General features: G+C 44.2%; 1 protein-coding gene across 1 annotated transcript in view; it reads left to right on the top strand.

The window, feature by feature from the left end:
* Positions 1-18,308, top strand: part of LOC311131201 (BLOC-2 complex member HPS3-like) — a 40,489-nt gene that overhangs the window by 10,454 nt on the left and 11,727 nt on the right. Inside the window, exons 3-8 of the mRNA XM_084164055.1 lie at positions 7,034-7,208; positions 7,314-7,491; positions 7,574-7,656; positions 10,673-10,862; positions 11,312-11,393; positions 12,283-12,437. Coding sequence (XP_084020181.1) covers positions 7,034-7,208; positions 7,314-7,491; positions 7,574-7,656; positions 10,673-10,862; positions 11,312-11,393; positions 12,283-12,437 — 863 coding nt within the window. The remainder of the gene's footprint in view (positions 1-7,033; positions 7,209-7,313; positions 7,492-7,573; positions 7,657-10,672; positions 10,863-11,311; positions 11,394-12,282; positions 12,438-18,308) is intronic.

Below are 18,308 nucleotides of genomic sequence, written 5' to 3' on the forward strand. Positions count from 1 at the left end.
ATTTGGTAGCATTGCCTTTTTAAATTGTTTAACTTGGGTCAAATGTTTCGGGTAGCCTTCAATAAGTTGGGTGAATTTTGTCCCATTCCTCCTGACAGAGCTGGTGTAACTGAGTCAGGTTTGTAGGCCTCCTTGCTCGCACACGCTTTTTCAGTTCTGCCCACACATTTTCTATAGGATTGAAGTTAGGGCTTTGTGATGGCCACTCCAATATCTTGACTTTGTTGTCCTTAAGCCATTTTGCCACAACTTTGGAAATATGCATTGTCCATTTGGAAGACCCATTTGCGACCAAGCTTTAACTTCCTGACTGATGTCAGTCCCTCCTGCAGCAAAGCACCCCCACAGCATGATGCTGCCACCCCCGTGCTTCACGGTTGGGATGGTGTTCTTCGGCTTGCAAGCCCCCCCTTTTTCCTCCAAACATAACGATGGTCATTATGGCCAAACAGTTATATTTTTCTTTCATCAGACCAGAGAAAAAAGTACGATCTTTGTCCCCATGTGCAGTTGCAAACCGTAGTCTGCCTTTTTTATGGCGGTTTTGGAGCAGTGGCTTCTTCCTTGCTGAGCGTCCTTTCAGGTTATGTCGATATAGGACTCGTTTTACTGTGGATATACAGTGAGGGGAAAAAAGTATTTGATCCCCTGCAGATTTTGTACGTTTGCCCACTGACAAAGAAATTATCAGTCTATAATTTTAATGGTAGGTTTATTTGAACAGTGAGAGACAGAATAACAACAAAAAAATCCAGAAAAACGCATGTCAAAAATGTTATGAATTGATTTGCATTTTAAAGAGGGAAATAAGTATTTGACCTCTCTACAAAACATGACTTAGTACTTGGTGGCAAAACCCTTGTAGTTTCTTGTAGTTGGCCACCAGGTTTGCACACATCTCAGGAGGGATTTGGTCCCACTCCTCTTTGCAGATCTTCTCCAAGTCATTAAGGTTTCGAGGCTGACGTTTGGCAACTCGAACCTTCAGCTCCCTCCACAGATTTTATATGGGATTAAGGTCTGGAGATTGGCTAGGCCACTCCAGGACCTTAATGTGCTTCTTCTTGAGCCACTCCTTTGTTGCCTTGGCCGTGTGTTTTGGGTCATTGTCATGCTGGAATACCCATCCACGACCCATTTTCAATGCCCTGGCTGAGGGAAGGAGGTTCTCACCCAAGATTTGACGGTACTTGGCCCCATCCATCGTCCCTTTGATGCGGTGAAGTTGTCCTGTCCCCTTAGCAGAAAAACACCCCCAAAGCATAATGTTTCTCCATGTTTGACGGTGGGGATGGTGTTCTTGGGGTCATAGGCAGCATTCCTCCTCCTCCAAACACGGCGAGTTGAGTTGATGCCAAAGAGCTCCATTTTGGTCTCATCTGACCACAACACTTTCACCCAGTTCTTCTCTGAATCATTCAGATGTTCATTGGCAAACTTCAGACGGGCATGTATATGTGCTTTCTTGAGCAGGGGGACCTTGCGGGCGCTGCAGGATTTCAGTCCTTCACGGCGTAGTGTGTTACCAATTGTTTTTTTGGTTACTATGGTCCCAGCTGCCTTGAGATCATTGACAAGATCCTCCCGTGTAGTTCTGGGCTGATTCCTCACCGTTCTCATGATCATTGCAACTCCACGAGGTGAGATCTTGCATGGAGCCCCAGGCTGAGGGAGATTGACAGTTCTTTTGTGTTTCTTCCATTTGCGAATAATCGCACCAACTGTTGTCACCTTCTCACCAAGCTGCTTGGAGATGATCTTGTAGCTCATTACAGCCTTGTGTAGGTCTACAATCTTGTCCCTAACATCCTTGGAGAGCTCTTTGGTCTTGGCCATGGTGGAGAGTTTGGAATCTGATTGATTGATTGCTTCTGTGGACAGGTGTCTTTTATACAGGTAACAAACTGAGATTAGGAGCACTCCCTTTAAGAGTGTGCTCCTAATCTCAGCTCATTACCTGTATAAAAGACACCTGGGAGCCAGAAATCTTTCTTATTGAGAGGGGGTCAAATACTTATTTCCCTCATTAAAATGCAAATCAATTTATACCATTTTTGACATGCATTTTTCTGGATTTTTTTGTTGTTATTCTGTCTCTCACTGTTCAAATAAACCTACCATTAACATTATAGACTGATCATTTCTTTGTCAGTGGGCAAACGTACAATATCTGCAGGGGATCAAATACTTTTTTCCCTCACTATAGATACCTTTACCTGTTTCCTCCAGCAAACAGTTCTATTTTTGTTTCATCAGACCAGAGGACATTTCTCCAAAAAGTACGATCTTTGTCCCCATGTGCAGTTGCAAACCGTAGTCTGGCTTTTTTATGGCGGTTTTGGAGCAGTGGCTTCTTCCTTGCTGAGCGGCCTTTCAGGTTATGTCAATATAGGACTCGTTTTACTGTGGATATAGATACTTTTGTACCTGTTTCCTCCAGCATCTTCACAAGGTCCTTTGCTGTTGTTCTGGGATTGATTTGCACCAAAGTACGTTCATCTCTAGGAGACCGAACGGGTCTCCTTCCTGAGCGGTATGACGGCTGCATGGTCCCATGGTGTTTATACTTGCGTACTATTGTTTGTACAGATGAACGTGGTACCTTCAGGCATTTGGAAATTGCTCCCAAGGATGAACCAGACTTGTGGAGGTCTACCATTTTTTTTCTGAGGTCTTGGCTGATTTCTTTAGATTTTGCCATGATGTCAAGCAAAGAGGCACTGAGTTTGAAGGTTGGCCTTGAAATACATCCACAGGTACACCTCCAATTGACTCAAATGATGTCAATTAGCCTATCAGAAGCTTCTAAAGCCATGACATCATTTTCTGGAATTTTCCAAGCTGTTTAAAGGCACCGTCAACTTCGTGTATGTAAACTTCTGACCCACTGGAATTGTGATACAGTGAATTATAAGTGAAATAATCTGTCTGTAAACAATTGTTGGAAAAATGACTTGTGTCATGCACAAAGTAGATCTCCTATCCGACTTGCCAAAACTATAGTTTGTTAACAAGAACTTTGTGGAGTGGTTGAAAAACGAGTTTTAATGACTCCAACCTAAGTGTATGTAAACTTCCGACTTCAACTGTACATATACATAAAGTATGTACCTAATAGTGGCTATATCTAGGAAAACCAAGGTTCCAACAGCTGGCCCGAAAATAGTGTATAAGAGATGTGGATGATGTAAAAAATATTTGTTGGTCTGATGTGATTTAATAAGGAGCGTCCAGATGCTGCACTTGATGAATTTATGAAATTGCTTCTTCAAGTTATTTATATACAAGCACCAGAATCTGACTGTTAGAACTGTTAACTCCATGGATAGAGGAATTGGAAAAACCGGAATGGTTTTAAGAGATGGGGCAAAAGGAGTGGCTAAGAAGTCTGGCTGCACATCTGACTTACTGCAAATTGAGAAATTGTGACTAAACTTAATAATTACTTCATTGGCAAAGTGGACAAACTTAAGCAGGAAATGCCAACAACGAACAGTGAGCCATCGTATTCATGCATAAAAAAATAAAAAAAATAATGAAAGAAAAGCATTGTTTGAATTTTGTAAAGTTAGCGTGGGACAGGTGGATTTTTTGTTGTTGTTATCGATCAATAATGACAAACCTCCTGGCATTGACAACTTAGATGGTAGCTGACTCTATAGCCACTACTATCTGGAAGCCAAAGTCATTCCGCTACCCAAGTGGTAAAGCGGCCTTTACTGGTTCTAACAGCAGACCAATAAGCTTGCTGCCAGCTCTTTGCAAACTGTTGGGAAACAATGTGTTTGACCAAATACAATGCTATTTCTCTGTAAACATATTTTAACAGACTTTCAGCATGCTTATAGAGAAGGGCACTCAACATGTACTGCACTGACACAAATTACTGATGATTGGTTGAAAGAAATTGATAATAAGATGATTGTGGGAGCTGTACTGTTAGATTTCAGTGCAACCTTTGATATTATTGACTGTAAACTGTTGTTATGGCTTTTCATCCTCTGCCATATTGTGGATTCAGAGCTATGTATCTAATATAACTCAAAGGGTTTTCTTTAATGGAAGCTTCTTTAATGTCAAACATGTAGGGTGTGGTGTACCGCAGGGCAGTTCTCTAGGCCCTCTACTTTTTTCTACTTTTACCAATGACATGCCACTGGCATTAAACAAAGCCTATTTGTCCATGTATGGTGAAGATTCAACCATATACAGTGCTTTCGGAAAGTATTCAGACCCCTTGACTTTTTCCACATTTTGTTACGTTACAGCCTTATTCTAAAATGGATTAAAAATATTTTTAAAATCCTCATCAATCTAGACACAATACCTCCATAATGACAAAAGGAAAACAGGTTTTTACACATTTTTGCAAATGTATAAAAAATAAAACAGATACCTTATTTACATATAGTATTCAGACCATTTGCTATGAGACTCGAAATTGAGCTCAGGTGCATCCTGTTTCCATTGATCATCCTTGAGATATTTCTACAACTTGATTGGAGTCCACCTGTGGTAAATTCAAATGATTGGACGTGATTTGGAAAGGCACACACCTGTCTATATAAGGTCCCACAGTTGACAGTGCATGTCCGAGCAAAAACCAAGCCATGAGGTTGAAGGAATTGTCCGTAGAGCTCCGAGACAGGATTGTGTCGAGGCACAGACCTTGGGAAGGGTACCAAAAAATGTCTGCAGCATTGAAGGTCCCCAAGAACAGTGGCCATCATTCTTAAATGGAAGAAATGTGGAACTACCAAGACTCTTCCTAGAGCTGGCCGCCCAGCCAAACTGAGCAATCGGGGGAGAAGGGCCTTGGTCAGGGAGGTGACCAAGAACCTTATGGTCACTCTGACAGAGCTCCAGAGTTCCTCTGTGGAGATGGGAGAATCTTACAGAAGGACAACCATCTCTGCAGCCCTCCACAAATCAGGCCTTTATGGTAAAGTGGCCAGACGGAAGCCACTCCTCAGTAAAAGGCACATGACAGCCCGCTTCGAGCTTGCCAAAAGGCACCTAAAGACTCTCAGACCATGAGAAGAAATATTCTCTGGTCAGATGAAACCAAGATTGAACTCTTTGGCCTGAATGCCAAGCATCACATCTGGAGGAAACCTGGCACCATCCCTACAGTGAAGCATGGTGGTGGCAGCATCATGCTGTGGGGATGTTTTTCAGCGGCAGGGACTGGGAGACTAGTCAGGATCGAGGTAAAGATGAACGGAGCAAAGGACAGTGAGGTCCTTGATGAAAACCTGCTCCATAGCGCTCAGGACCTCAGACTGGGGCGACGGTCACCTTCCAACAGGACAACGACCCTAAGCACACAGCCAAGACAACGCAGGAGTGGCTTCGGGACAGGTCTCTGAATGTCCTTGAGTGGCCCAGCCAGAGCCCGGACTTGAACCCGATCTAACATCTCTGGAGAGACCTGAAAATAGCTGCGCAGCGACGCTCCCCATCCAATCTGACAGAGCTTGAGAGGATCTGCAGAGAAGAATGGGAGAAACTCCCCAAATACAGGTGTGCCAAGCTTGTAGCATTATACCCAAGAATACTTGAGGCTGTAATCGCTGCCAAATGTGCTTCAACAAAGTACTGAGTAAAATAAAAGGTCTGAATACTTATGTGAGATTTCAGTGTTTTCATTTTTAGTACATTTGCAAACATTTCTAAATACTGGTTTTTTTCTTTGTCATTATGGGGTATTGTGTGTAGATTGACAAGGGGGGAAAAAACTATTTAATCAATTTTAGAATAAGGCTGTAACGTAACAATGTGGAAGAAGTCAAGGGGTCTGAATCCGAATGCACTGTACGTGTCAGCAACCACAGCTAATGAAGTCACTGAAACCCTTAACAAGGAGTTGCAGTCAGTTTTGGAATGGGTGGCCATTTAATAAACTGGTCCTCAACATCTCTAAAAGTAAGAGCATTGTATTTGGTACAAATCATTCCTTAAGCTCGAGACCTCAGCTGAATCTGGTAATGAATGGTGTGGCTGTTGAACAAGTTGAGGAGACTAAATGAGTTGCTGTCAAAACATATAGATTAAATGGTTGTAAAGATGGGGAGAGGTCTGTCTGTAATAAAGAGATGTTCTGCTGACACCACACTCCACAAAGGAAGTCCTGCAGGCTCTGGTTGGATCTTATCTTGATTATTGTCCAGCCATGTGGTCCAGTGCTGCTAAGAAATACCTAGTTAAGCTGCAGCTGGCCCAGAACAGAGTGGCACGTCTTGCTCTTCATTGTAACCAGAGGGCTGGTATAAATACTATGCATGCCAGTCTCTCTTGGCTAAGAGTTGAGGAGAGACTGACTGCATCACTTCTTCTTGTTTTTATAAGAAACATTAATTTGTTGAAAATTCCAAATTGTTTGCACAGTCAACTTACGCACAGCTCTGACACACACACTTACCCCACCAGACATGCCACCAGGTGTCTTTTCACAGTCCCAAAATCCAGAACAAATTCAAGAAAGCGTACAGTATTATATAGAGCCAATATTGCTCAAATGAACAGCAAACCTGGTTAAAAAAAAAAACGATAAAGCAACACCTCACAGCACAACGCCTCTCCCCTACTTGACCTAGATAGTTTGTATGTATTGACATGCAAATGTTTGTAGTTCTGTCCTTGAGCTGTTCTTGTCCATTCATGTTCTGTGTGGACCCCAGGAAGAGTAGCTGCTGCTTTCACAACAGCTAATGGGGATCCTAATAAAATACCATGTACCAAATACATATACAGGTTTTAGAGAGGTGCAGGGGATTTAGTGCCTTGCTCCAGGGCACAAAAGCAGGCAATGGCATCTAGGATTTGATACCCTCCGGTTGCCAGCTCACTTCCCGCCAATTATTTTCCCGTCTGACCTGGGATTCGAACTGGCAACCCTCCGGTTGCTGGCTCACCTTACTAACCGCTAGGCTACCTGCCGCTCCTAAGTTAGGGAAGGTTATTCTGTCATGCAAACTTTGCATAGAAAATATTCTGTAATAGTATTTATGAACGTTGCCCTCCCTGCCTGCAGGTGGCGATATGTGCAGGGTACATTGCCCTGCAGGTAGAGCTGGAGGTGCTGGTGGTCAAGCTGGAGAGACTTCCTGGTGCCGCCCCTACCCAGAAGTCAACTGACAAGAAGCCCCAGGACCACAGTCTGGTCCCCAAAGATATGATCACTGGAGCAGAACAGGACAACGAGACGGGTAACACGTCAAAACAGATGCTACAGATGCTACAGATACTACATACAGTACTTCACCAAACATGGTGTGGTTGTATATTCTGTCTGACTGTGTTGTTTTCCCCAGAGGTGAGGAGAGAGGGTCTGGCTGGTCACCATGATCAGGATGACTTCTTCATTTTCCCTAAGCACCAAGAGCTGCTGGGGGACAGGGCCAAGGACTGTGGGTTCAAGGTCTCTCTGGAGTGGACCGGCATGGAGAGTGAGGCCAGGGGCAACCTCGCCATCACCTATATCTTATACAGGTGTGTGTCTGTGTCTGTGTCGTCTGTGTGTGTGTGGTTGTACTAGGTGTTGGTCTCATCATATTGAGTCTCCCCTGTCCAGGCGTTTTGCTCCAGACTTCTTCCAGGGCTGCAGTGTGGAGGAGACCCGCCTGCACTCCCTGCAGTTCCACCCTGTGTTCACCAGTGAGTCAAAACCTCATTACACTGTCCCTGCCCAGAGCTATGTATGTATGTATGTATGTATGTATGTATGTATGTACAGTGGGGGAAAAAAGTATTTAGTCAGCCACCAATTGTGCAAGTTCTCCCACTTAAAAAGATGAGAGAGGCCTGTAATTTTCATCACAGGTACACGTCAACTATGACAGACAAATCCAGAAAATCACATTGTAGGATTTTTAATGAATTTATTTGCAAATTATGGTGGAAAATAAGTATTTGGTCAATAACAAAAGTTTCTCAATACTTTGTTATATACCCTTTGTTGGCAATGACACAGGTCAAACGTTTTCTGTAAGTCTTCACAAGGTTTTCACACACTGTTGCTGGTATTTTGGCCCATTCCTCCATGCAGATCTCCTCTAGAGCAGTGATGTTTTGGGGCTGTCGCTGGGCAACACAGACTTTCAACTCCCTCCGAAGATTTTCTATGGGGTTGAGATCTGGAGACTGGCTAGGCCACTCCAGGACCTTGAAATGCTTCTTACGAAGCCACTCCTTCGTTGCCCTGGCGGTGTGTTTGGGATCATTGTCATGCTGAAAGACCCAGCCACGTTTCATCTTCAATGCCCTTGCTGATGGAAGGAGGTTTTCACTCAAAATCTCACGATACATGGCCCCATTCATTCTTTCCTTTACACGGATCAGTCGTCCTAGTCCCTTTGCAGAAAAACAGCCCCAAAGCATGATGTTTCCACCCCCATGCTTCACAGTAGGTATGGTGTTCTTTGGATGCAACTCAGCATTCTTTGTCCTCCAAACACGACGAGTTGAGTTTTTACCAAAAAGTTCTATTTTGGTTTCATCTGACCATATGACATTCTCCCAATCCTCTTCTGGATCATCCAAATGCACTCTAGCAAACTTCAGACGGGCCTGGACATGTACTGGCTTAAGCAGGGGGACACGTCTGGCACTGCAGGATTTGAGTCCCTGGCGGCGTAGTGTGTTACTGATGGTAGGCTTTGTTACTTTGGTCCCAGCTCTCTGCAGGTCATTCACTAGGTCCCCCCGTGTGGTTCTGGGATTTTTGCTCACCGTTCTTGTGATCATTTTGACCCCACGGGGTGAGATCTTGCGTGGAGCCCCAGATCGAGGGAGATTATCAGTGGTCTTGTATGTCTTCCATTTCCTAATAATTGCTCCCACAGTTGATTTCTTCAAACCAAGCTGCTTACCTATTGCAGATTCAGTCTTCCCAGCCTGGTGCAGGTCTACAATTTTGTTTCTGGTGTCCTTTGACAGCTCTTTGGTCTTGGCCATAGTGGAGTTTGGAGTGTGACTGTTTGAGGTTGTGGACAGGTGTATTTTATACTGATAACAAGTTCAAACAGGTGCCATTAATACAGGTAATGAGTGGAGGACAGAGGAGCCTCTTAAAGAAGAAGTTACAGGTCTGTGAGAACCAGAAATCTTGCTTGTTTGTAGGTGACCAAATACTTATTTTCCACCATAATTTGCAAATAAATTCATTAAAAATCCTACAATGTGATTTTCTGGATTTTTTTCCCTCAATTTGCTTGCACAATTGGTGGCTGACTAAATACTTTTTTACCCCACTGTGTGTGTGTGTGTGTGTGTGTGTGTGTGTGTGTGTATGTATGTGTGTGTGTGTGTGTATGTATGTGTGTGTATAGAGAGAGAGTTAGGCCAACTTTTAGAATTTAAGTGTTCTAATTCTAGACATACAGTTACATAGCGTTGTTTAAATATTCCCCATGTAATGTTAATGTTGAGCTAACACATTGTCTTACGTCAGATAGCACGCCGATTCCACCTGCACTGATCTGTCTCATATCTCGCAAAGGGTAATGGATAGCTCGAAAGTAGTTTGTACTGTCTAACATTTCAAAAGTCTTACCTAGTTGACATTGCTGAACTCCATTTCTGCCTCAACTTTTTAATTAATCCAACCTAAAACAATAAATATGTCAATTTAACTAAGGATTATTGTGCTTCAATGAGCAGTATTTCTAATGTTTGACAATGGGCACGAATGCTAGCATAAATTTGTCCAACATTAACATTAGCTTGCTAACGTTAGCTGAAACGATGCTGCTAACCAACCAACCAGCTACCTACTTAGTGCTGCACACACAATGTTGAATCTTCCAACAAAAGCTAGCTAGCAAGCTACTGTAGTTAGCTAGTAGTGCTAATTATGCTCACATTATTATGAGTTTTCATGAAGCAGCTGTTCATGAGTTAGCTGCTATGTTCAGCTGACCCAACGATAGGATTGCGGAGAAACATGCTGATCTACGGACCGATTTCTGTTAAGTCAGTTCTTCTTAGTTGTGGGGCTGCATGTCTACAACTTCAGGGTAATTTAAACAGGCTAAGCAAGCTTTTTATGTCAGTGAAGGAAGAGCTAGCTGACTAGCTAGCTAACTGTGTCAGTAAGCTAACTAGCTACAACAGTTAGCTACACAGCTAATCAAGTCACTGCACTGGCGACTAACGTCCTGGCACAGAATTTGTACCGGAGATAACCACCTGTTAGTTTTTAATTTTCTCACAATTGCAAATGATTAAATCACTGTCACAACGTTTTGTAGTAATTTAGATAGCTAGTTATTCTGCCTATTTCATGGAGAGTCATATGAGAGCGCAGTGATATCAGAAATTAGGGACTATGTTTTCATTTTCTGAATGGCGGATGGTCAATATTCAAATTTGATTATCAGTTTCACGCCCTACAAGACAGATCGGTTGAGGGACGAGCATCGCGGAGGCGCGACACCATCTGACGTGAGACAATGTAGCAAACATGGCGGCCATAGAATGTTGCAGTGTCATGTAAATGCATCATAATGCAGAAACCTCAATGTCCCTACTCTAAATACATGTCTCTTTCCCTACCTATGGAACTAACATGTAGTGTAAATACATAGGTATGAGGGACACTTAAAGTAAAGTAGGAGCACCTTTCACGTCTCATCCCTCTCTGTTCCATTGGTCTCCTCTCCCTGACAACCAGGTAACCAGGAAGTGTGTGTGGAGGGGGGTAGAGGGGTGGAGCCGACGTGTGTGTTCTGTTTCTTCTCGCTGCCCAAGACGGGCTACTTGTACAGCGTGAGGGGCGGGGTTCAGATGGTCTCAGCCTATCAGTATCCAGAGAAGGCCCAGCAGGCCGTCCTCACTGACCTCTTCCTCCACATCATCACAAAGTAAGTACAGGACAGGGCGGGGCATCTAGAGACGGTAAAGGAAGTCCATGAGACAGGTAGTCTTATCTAACTTAGGGCCCTGTGTTTTAGACTTAGGTGATACCCCGGTATATGGTATAAACAGTATATTTCGAAATATCGACTGAGTTGGTATACCCCAGTATGGTACAGAAACTGTATGACAGTATGAAAATCTGGATACCGCCCAACCCTACTGTGTTTGCGCAATCATGTGACATAGCAAGATTTTATCTTTATATTTTAAGCCTGATCCAGAAATGAGAATTCCACCTAAAATGAAAGCAATTTTCTGAGGACGGTGCTGGACCATCTGACATGAAAAGAAAGGGGGACAGTTTGATGAAAAAGCTTTAAATAAAGGTCAGAATCCAGGCGTGTCACATGATCTCACAAAACACAGGGCCCTAATTTATACCTGTGTTTGTCAGGAATGCTCTCCAGTGCTTCTCCGTGAGGTGTACAGCAGTGGCAGCCAGAGCTGAGGACCCTTACATCGACACCACCATGAAGGTGAGGATCACCCCACTGCCCTTAGCTAATGGAGGAAAGATCGATCCACGGCCGGACCCCTAGGAGGGAGCGCTTTATAGAGCTGAGGACCGGAAAAACTTGTTGCTATCCGTCAGGCTTGGTGGAATTTTCACCATATCTACCCCTATGCCTTGGACATCTTCGTTATTGATCTTAAGGATGCTTTGACTTCGGCTTCCCCTCTTGTGTGTGATTGGGTTGTGCCTCGATTGGCCCTGCTACACAATAAGACAGGAAGTCATTAGAGTGGATCCAGAGCTTCTCCATAAATACAGATGGCTGTCTGCTTGGCTCAGGTCGCTGCGTTACATTCACAAAGATGTTGGAGGTTGAAAGGGCTCAAAATGGCAACCACTTGCACAGTTGCATCTGGTCACAAGAGTCCCGTTGTTTTGCGCAGTGTGTGTCTATGCATGCATGCGTGTCCAACAGTGACACAGTGGGAATCTGAGCAGCACCTTGTTAGACAGGGCAGCAGTGTCTCTCTGGAATGGTAATTGAGGGGCTAAATGGAATCTTAGTGCTCTACAGTAATGTGATTGGTCTGCACATGCTGGGAGGCCCAATTCGATTTAATGTGGAATCTTCATTGTGCGTGGCTACTTACTGCCCCTCCCGTCAGTTTCCCAGAGTAAGACCTTAATATCTACAAGAAACCATTCTCAATGGATATCCACTTGACATGTAACAGCAATGTGATTTTATTTTTAATCAATCCCAAAGATACAAAAGTGTAATTGTTAGGTAATAACAATGTCATTACAATTTCACCAACTAAACAACCACCAGGTAATAAAAGACGCTCAAGTGTAACTGCTGTGTGTGTGTGTGTGTGTGTGTGTGTGTGTGTGTGTGTGTGTGTGTGCAGGCCTGTCCTCCCATCACCATGGAGATGTGTGCTCTGCGAATGCAGCTGTTCATTGGTCTGAAAGCTCTGTGTCATTACCGTCACCACATCGTTCTGCTGACCGCTGCAGATGTGGAGACCAGGGAGGACACAGAGAGGACCGCACGCAGGGTCACGTAGGTCTCTCGCTCACTCACACTTAGTCACTGTAGTCATAGCTGGAGCCACACTTGATGAGAAAGGAAATATACCTTTGCAATTGACACCAATCAAACTAAATACTGCTTCAAAATCGGACCAATTCCAATTTAGGCAATGCTATAGATTTACAGTGAGGGGGGGGAAAAGTATTTGATCCCCTGCTGATTTTGTACGTTTGCCCACTGACAAAGAAATGATCAGTCTATAATTTTAATGGTAGGTTTATTTGAACAGTGAGAGACAGAATAACAACAACAAAATCCAGAAAAATGCATGTCAAAAATGGTATCAATTGATTTGCATTTTAATGAGGGAAATAGGTATTTGACCCCCTCTCAATCAGAAAGATTTCTGGCTCCCAGGTATCTTTTATACAAGTAACGAGCTGAGATTAGGAGCACACTCTTAAAGGGAGTGCTCCTAATCTCAGCTTGTTACCTGTATAAAAGACACCTGTCCACAGAAGCAATCAATCAATCAGATTCCAAACTCTCCACCATGGCCAAGACCAAAGAGCTCTCCAAGGATGTCAGGGACAAGATTGTAGACCTACTCAAGGCTGGAATGGGCTACAAGACCATCGCCAAGCAGCTTGGTGAGAAGGTGACAACAGTTGGTGCGATTATTCGCAAATGGAAGAAACACAAAAGTTTGTCAATCTCCCTCGGCCTGGGGCTCCATGCAATATCTCACCTCGTCCCCCTGCTCAAGAAAGCACATATACAGGGCCTTCTGAAGTTTGCCAATGAACATCTGAATGATTCAGAGAAGAACTGGGTGAAAGTGTTGTGGTCAGATGAGACCAAAATTGAGCTCTTTGGCATCAACTCAACTTGCCATGTTCGGAGGAGGAGGAATGCTGCCTATGACCCCAAGAACACCATGCCCACCGTCAAACATGGAGGTGGAAACATTATGCTTTGGGGGTGTTTTTCTGCTAAGGGGACAGGACAACTTCACCGCATCAAAGGGACGATGGACTAGGCCATGTACCGTCAAATCTTGGGTAAGAACCTCCTTCCCTCAGCCAGGGCATTGAAAATGGGTCGTGGATGGGTATTCCAGCATGACAATGACCCAAAACAGACGGCCAAGGCAACAAAGGAGTGGCTGAAGAAGAAGCACATTAAGGTCCTGGAGTGGCCTAGCCAATCTCCAGACCTTAATCCCATATAAAATCTGTGGAGGGAGCTGAAGGTTCGAGTTGCCAAACGTCAGCCTCGAAACCTTAATGACTTGGAGAAGATCTGCAAAGAGGAGTGGGACCAAATCCCTCCTGAGATGTGTGCAAACCTGGTGGCCAACTACAAGAAACGTCTGACCTCTGTGATTGCCAACAAGGGTTTTGCCACCAAGTACTAAGTCATGTTTTGCAGAGGGGTCAAATACTTATTTCCCTCATTAAAATGCAAATCAATTTATAACATTTTTGACATGCGTTTTTCTGGATTTTTTTGTTGTTTTTCTGTCTCTCACTGTTCAAATAAACCTACCATTTAAAATTATAAACTGATCATTTCTTTGACAGTGGGCAAACGTACAAAATCAGCAGGGGATCAAATACTTTTTTCCCTCACTGTATGGTTAGACATCTGATCTAGGGTTGGGTGATGATATTGTATTTTTAAGGTATACTGGTTAATGCGGCAAAGGATTTTTTTATTTAATTATATTTTGATACCATCTACAGTTGAAGTCGGAAGTTTACATACACTTCAAATCAAATCAAATCAAATTTTATTGGTCACATGCGCCGAATACAACAGGTGCAGACATTACAGTGAAATGCTTACTTACAGCCCTTAACCAACAGTGCATGTATTTTAAACAAAAAAAGTAAGAATAAAACAACAACAAAAAAAGTGTTGAGAAAAAAAGAGCAGAAGTAAAATAAAGTGACAGTAGGGAGGCTATATATACAGTAAAATAAAGTGACAGTAGGGAGGCTATATATACAGGGGGGTACCGTTGCAGAGTCAATGTGCGGGGGCACCGGCTAGTTGAGGTAGTTGAGGTAATATGTACATGTGGGTAGAGTTAAAGTGACTATGCATAAATACTAAACAGAGTAGAAGCAGCGTAAAAAGGATGGGGTGGGGGGGCAGTGCAAATAGTCCGGGTAGCCATGATTAGCTGTTCAGGAGTCTTATGGCTTGGGGGTAGAAGCTGTTGAGAAGTCTTTTGGACCTAGACTTGGCACTCCGGTACCGCTTGCCGTGCGGTAGCAGAGAGAACAGTCTATGACTAGGGTGGCTGGAGTCTTTGACAATTTTGAGGGCCTTCCTCTGACACCGCCTGGTATAGAGGTCCTGGATGGCAGGAAGCTTTGCCCCAGTGATGTACTGGGCCGTACGCACTACCCTCTGTAGTGCCTTGCGGTCGGAGGCCAAGCAGTTGCCATACCAGGCGGTGATGCAACCAGTCAGGATGCTCTCGATGGTGCAGCTGTAGAATTTTTTGAGGATCTGAGGACCCATGCCAAATCTTTTTAGTCTCCTGAGGGGGAATAGGCTTTGTCGTGCCCTCTTCACGACTGTCTTGGTGTGTTTGGACCATGATAGTTCGTTGGTGATGTGGACACCAAGGAACTTGAAGCTCTCAACCTGTTCCACTACAGCCCCGTCGATGAGAATGGGGGCGTGCTCAGTCCTCTTTTTTTTCCTGTAGTCCACAATCATCTCCTTTGTCTTGGTCACGTTGAGGGAGAGGTTGTTGTCCTGGCACCACACGGCCAGATCTCTGACCTCCTCCCTATAGGCTGTCTCATCGTTGTCGGTGATCAGGCCTACCACTGTTGTGTCGTCGGCAAACTTAATGATGGTGTTGGAGTCGTGCCTGGCCATGCAGTCATGGGTGAACAGAGAGTACAGGAGGGGACTGAGCACGCACCCCTGAGGGGCCCCCGTGTTGAGGATCAGTGTGGCAGATGTGTTGTTACCTACCCTTACCACCTGGGGGCAGCCCGTCAGGAAGTCCAGGATCCAGTTGCAGAGGGAGGTGTTTAGTCCCAGGATCCTTAGCTTAGTGATGAGCTTAGAGGGCACTATGGTGTTGAATGCTGAGCTGTAGTCAATGAATAGCATTCTCACGTAGGTGTTCCTCTTGTCCAGGTGGGAAAGGGCAGTGTGGAGTGCGATAGAGATTGCATCATCTGTGGATCTGTTGGGGCGGTATGCAAATTGGAGTGGGTCTAGGGTTTCTGGGATTATGCTGTTGATGTGAGCCATGACCAGTCTTTCAAAGCACTTCATGGCTACAGACGTCAGTGCTACGGGTCGGTAGTCATTTAGGCAGGTTATCTTAGAGTTCTTGGGCACGGGGACTATGGTGGTCTGCTTGAAACATGTTGGTATTACAGACTCAGTCAGGGACATGTTGAAAATGTCAGTGAAGGCACTTGCCAGTTGGTCAGCACATGCTCGGAGTACACGTCCTGGTAATCCGTCTGGCCCTGCGGCCTTGTGAATGTTGACCTGCTTAAAAGTCTTACTCACATCGGCTACGGAGAGCGTGATCACATAGTCATCCGGAACAGCTGGTGCTCTCATGCATGCTTCAGTGTTGCTTGCCTCGAAGCGAGCATAGAAGTGGTTTAGCTCGTCTGGTAGGCTTGTGTCACTGGGCAGCTCGCGGCTGTGCTTCCCTTTGTAGTCTAATAGTTTTCAAGCCCTGCCACATCCGACGAGCGTCAGAGCCAGTGTAGTATGATTCAATCTTAGACCTGTATTGACTCTTTGCCTGTTTGATGGTTCGTCGGAGGTCATAGCGGGATTTCTTATAAGCGTCCGGGTTAGAGTCCCGTTCCTTGAAAGCGGCAGCTCTACCCTTTAGCTCAGTGCGGATGTTTCCTGTAATCCATGGCTTCTGGTTGGGGTATGTACGTACGGTCACTGTGGGGACGACATCATCGATGCACTTATTGATGAAGCCAGTGACTGATGTGGTGTACTCCTCAATGCTGTCTGAAGAATCCCGTAACATGTTCCAGTCTGTGCTAGAAAAACAGTCCTGTAGCTTAGCATCTGCGTCATCTGACCACTTTTTTATTAACCGAATCACTGGTGCTTCCTGCTTCAGTTTTTGCTTATAAGCAGGAATCAGGAGGATAGAGTTATGGTCAGATTTGCCAAATGGAGGGCGAGGGAGAGCTTTGTATGCGTCTCTGTGTGTGGAGTAAAGGTGGTCTAGAGTTTTTTTCCCTCTGGTTGCACATTTAACATGCTGGTAGAAATTAGGTAGAACAGATTTAAGTTTCCCTGCATTAAAGTCCTCGGCCACTAGGAGCGCTGCATCTGGATGAGCGTTTTCCTGTTGATTAATGGCCTTGTACAACACTTAGGTTGGAGTCATTAAAACTCGTTTTTCAACCACTCCAATAATTTCTCGTTAACAAACTATAGTTTTGGCAAGTCGGTTAGGACATCTACTTTGTGCATGACACAAGTAATCTTTCCAACAATTGTTTACAGACAGATTATTTCATTTATAATTCACTGTATCACAATTCCAGTGGGTCAGAAGTTTACATACATGAAGTTGACTGTGCCTTTAAACAGCTTGGAAAATTCCAGAAAATGATGTCATTGCTTTTGAATCTTCTGATAGGCTAAATGACATAATTTGAGTCAATTGGAGGTGTACCTGTGAATGTATTTCAAGGCCTACCTTCAAACTCTTTGCTTGACATCATGGGAAAATCAAAATATATCAGCCAAGACCTCAGAAAAAAAATGGTAGACCTCCACAAGTCTTGTTCATCCTTGGGAGCAATTTCCAAATGCCTGAAGGTACCACATTCATCTGTTCAAACAATAGTACGCAAGTATAAACACCATGGGACCACGCAGCCGTCATACCGCTCAGGAAGGAGACCCGTTCGGTCTCCTAGAGATTAACGTACTTTGGTGCAAATCAATCCCAGAACAACAGCAAAGGACCTTGTGAAGATGCTGGAGGAAACAGGTACAAAAGTATCTATATCCACAGTAAAACGAGTCCTATATCGACATAACCTGAAAGGCCGCTCAGCAAGGAAGAAGCCACTGCTCCAAAACCGCCATAAAAAAGCCAGACTACGGTTTGCAACTGCACATGGGGACAAAGATCATACTTTTTGGAGAAATGTCCTCTGGTCTGATGAAACAAAAATAGAACTGTTTGGCCATAATGACCATCGTTATGTTTGGAGGAAAAAGGGGGCGCTTGCAAGCCGAAGAACACCATCCCAACCGTGAAGCACGGGGGTGGCAGCATCATGCTGTGGGGGTGCTTTGCTGCAGGAGGGACTGGTGCACTTCACAAAATAGATGGCATCATGAGGATGGAAAATTATGTGGATATATTGAAGCAACATCTCAAGACATCAGTCAGGAAGTTAAAGCTTGGTCGCAAATGGGTCTTCCAAATGGACAATGACCCCAAGCATACTTCCAAAGTTGTGGCAAAATGGCTTAAGGACAACAAATTCAAGGTATTGGAGTGGCCATCACAAAGCCCTGACCTCAATCCTATAAAACATTTGTGGGCAGAACTGAAAAAGCATGTGCGAGCAAGGAGGCCTACAAACCTGACTCAGTTACACCAGCTCTGTCAGGAGGAATGGACCAAAATTCACCCAACTTATTGTGGGAAGCTTGTGGAAGGCTACCCGAAACATTTGACCCAAGTTAAACAATTTTAAAGGCAATGCTACCAAATACTAATTGAGTGCAACTTTTGACCCACTGGGAATGTGATGAAATAAATAAAAGCAGACATAAATCACTCTCTACTATTATTCTTAAAATAAAGTGGTGATCCTAACTGACCTAAGACGGGGAATTTTTACTAGGATTGGATGTCAGGAA

The sequence above is a fragment of the Coregonus lavaretus genome (genome assembly GCF_964263955.1).
Source record: "Coregonus lavaretus genome assembly, chromosome: 6".
In the NCBI taxonomy this organism is placed as follows: domain Eukaryota; kingdom Metazoa; phylum Chordata; class Actinopteri; order Salmoniformes; family Salmonidae; genus Coregonus; species Coregonus lavaretus.